Genomic DNA, 2,162 nt, shown 5'->3' with positions numbered 1-2,162 from the left:
ATAGTGGAAAAGAAACGTATAATGCGTATGAAAATCGTCTCAATGAAAATTCAGGTAAGAAATAAAAACTGTATGATATGACAAACGAAACTAATTTTACGTGAAAATACTTTTCCATTTTTCTCGTTTAGGATATGATGTTTGTGGATTTTACTGTTCGACGTCTAATGATCAGCAGACTAGAATTAAACTCCCTAAACACAAAGAGTTTGCCGATTATAACACTCGTTTAAAGACTTTTGAAAACTGTCCAAAAAAATTGGAATCAAAAATATCAAGACTTTGTGATGCTGGATTTTTATACATAGGTATGGGACTATACAGTATTGAATGCATTATTATGATTGGTACATTTATTCAAATTCATTATTTATAAGTGTATATAATTTTTAGGTAATGGACAAAATGATCAAATGTTATGTTATTGCTGCAGTCAAGGTTTGAAAGATTGGGATGATGAAGACAACCCATGGGTAGAACACGTACGTTGGTCTCCTAGCTGTACTCATGTATTGTTATGTAAGGGACAGTTATTTATCCAAAATAATAAAATAACGAAATAAGACTACTATTATTTGTTATTCTTATATAGTATTGTAGTTTGAAAAATAAATAAAGATTTTTAATATTGTATCTTGTGTGTTATATGAAACTGTATAAAAGATACAGTGTGTAATAAATAAAAATATCAATTTTCGATTTAGTAAAAAACATAATATACTACTAAATTTATAATTTGTATAATATAAGAGGGTTTTTGTATTCACAAACGTTCAAATCTACAAAAAAAAAAAAACAGACACGTGTGACTTTATCAGCTTTATTGTGTTCGAATTATGTGTATATATGTATTTATTTTCTAACTTAAATGAAAATTAACAAAAATATTGCTAATCTCGCTTGTTTTTTCTTTTACACTCAAACCTTACATCCAGTAAATATTCTATACGTTTTTTATCGTTAAAATACGTTTCACTTTGCTATCTACAACATTGTGTAAAATAAACAATAATATCCATGTAAGCAATTTAGTGATCCCTACTAGTAAGATATTGAATTCCTAGGGATTTTTATCCCAAACAATTGACTATATTGTGCCTAAAATATAAATTTTACTATATAACTGTAGAAATAACCCTTTATCTGTTCATTCACTTTTTGGTGTTTTTATGGTTCTTTTCATCTATATCTACAACTGTGTTTCACGGCTATTCCTGTGCATTTTTCAACAGTTATTAAATTGTAAGTAAAATTTTTAAATTGTTATAATATCTTTCACGTTCAATGCATCTATTTATTTTTTATAATCTATATTACTTATAAATTTCAAAAAGTTTTTTCATTAATTAAATTTGTTTACTATAATTAAAAAGAAAAAAATATATATATGGTACTTGTTGCATTGAATGATAAAATTACGTTATTGATTACATTTGTTGTGCAAATAAAATTTTCATTCGTCTTTTTTAGTAGTAATTTATTTGTTTTTAACCCTTTCATGTATTTATTTATTTTAAAAATCGATAAACTTATGAAAATTTGCCAAAAAATTAATTTATTAAATACATTTTTTTTTATTATAATCTAAAATAATTTATTTTATTCAAACCAGTTTTAAAATTGTTTTGTGACACAATTGTAGTCTGCACAACTAATGTATGATTAAAACTAAAATTATAGTATTTTAAGTAATACAATCACAAATTTTTAGGTTAAATATATTCAATAAAACCGTTCCAGAATCTTTTTCAAGTGTATCTGTTTTCGTGTATTTAATCAAAAGTAAGTTATTATCTATCACTAATCAGTTCAAAATGTACTTATAAGTTTACAATAATTTTAGTTAATCAAAATGAAATTACCAAAAAGTGTCAATAATATAGAACATCTAGTTGGATATATGGAAAGTACTGGAGTATTATGCTTTTTAGAAATCGCCGAAAATTTGAAAATATTTCGAAATCGCACAGCTTTTTACCGGGGAGTAATGAATGATGGTTTTATTATTCGCGATCCGGAAGCATTACGAACCATACGGAGCTGTGCCGATTTATACAAGAGTGAAATTCGAGCGGGTAAATTAATAATGCTGTTTGGCGAAAAAAATTATTTAAAATTTAATTTTTATAATGTACGTTATCCCGACGGCTCCACGGCATCTA

General features: G+C 25.8%; 1 protein-coding gene across 1 annotated transcript in view; it reads left to right on the top strand.

Annotated features, from left to right (window-relative positions):
• The window catches only part of LOC126908286 (death-associated inhibitor of apoptosis 1-like), a 7,153-nt gene extending 6,355 nt beyond the window's left edge, over positions 1–798 (top strand). Inside the window, exons 2-4 of the mRNA XM_050690200.1 lie at positions 5–54; positions 132–308; positions 394–798. Of these exons, the coding sequence (XP_050546157.1) occupies positions 5–54; positions 132–308; positions 394–563 (397 nt within the window). The 3' untranslated portion in view covers positions 564–798. The remainder of the gene's footprint in view (positions 1–4; positions 55–131; positions 309–393) is intronic.
• The last annotated feature ends 1,364 nt before the right edge of the window (positions 799–2,162 follow it).

The sequence above is a fragment of the Daktulosphaira vitifoliae genome, unplaced genomic scaffold (assembly GCF_025091365.1).
Source record: "Daktulosphaira vitifoliae isolate Bord-2020 unplaced genomic scaffold, ASM2509136v1 Scaffold_5, whole genome shotgun sequence".
Taxonomy (NCBI): Eukaryota; Metazoa; Arthropoda; class Insecta; order Hemiptera; family Phylloxeridae; genus Daktulosphaira; species Daktulosphaira vitifoliae.
This window is presented reverse-complemented; position numbering and strand designations above follow the sequence as displayed.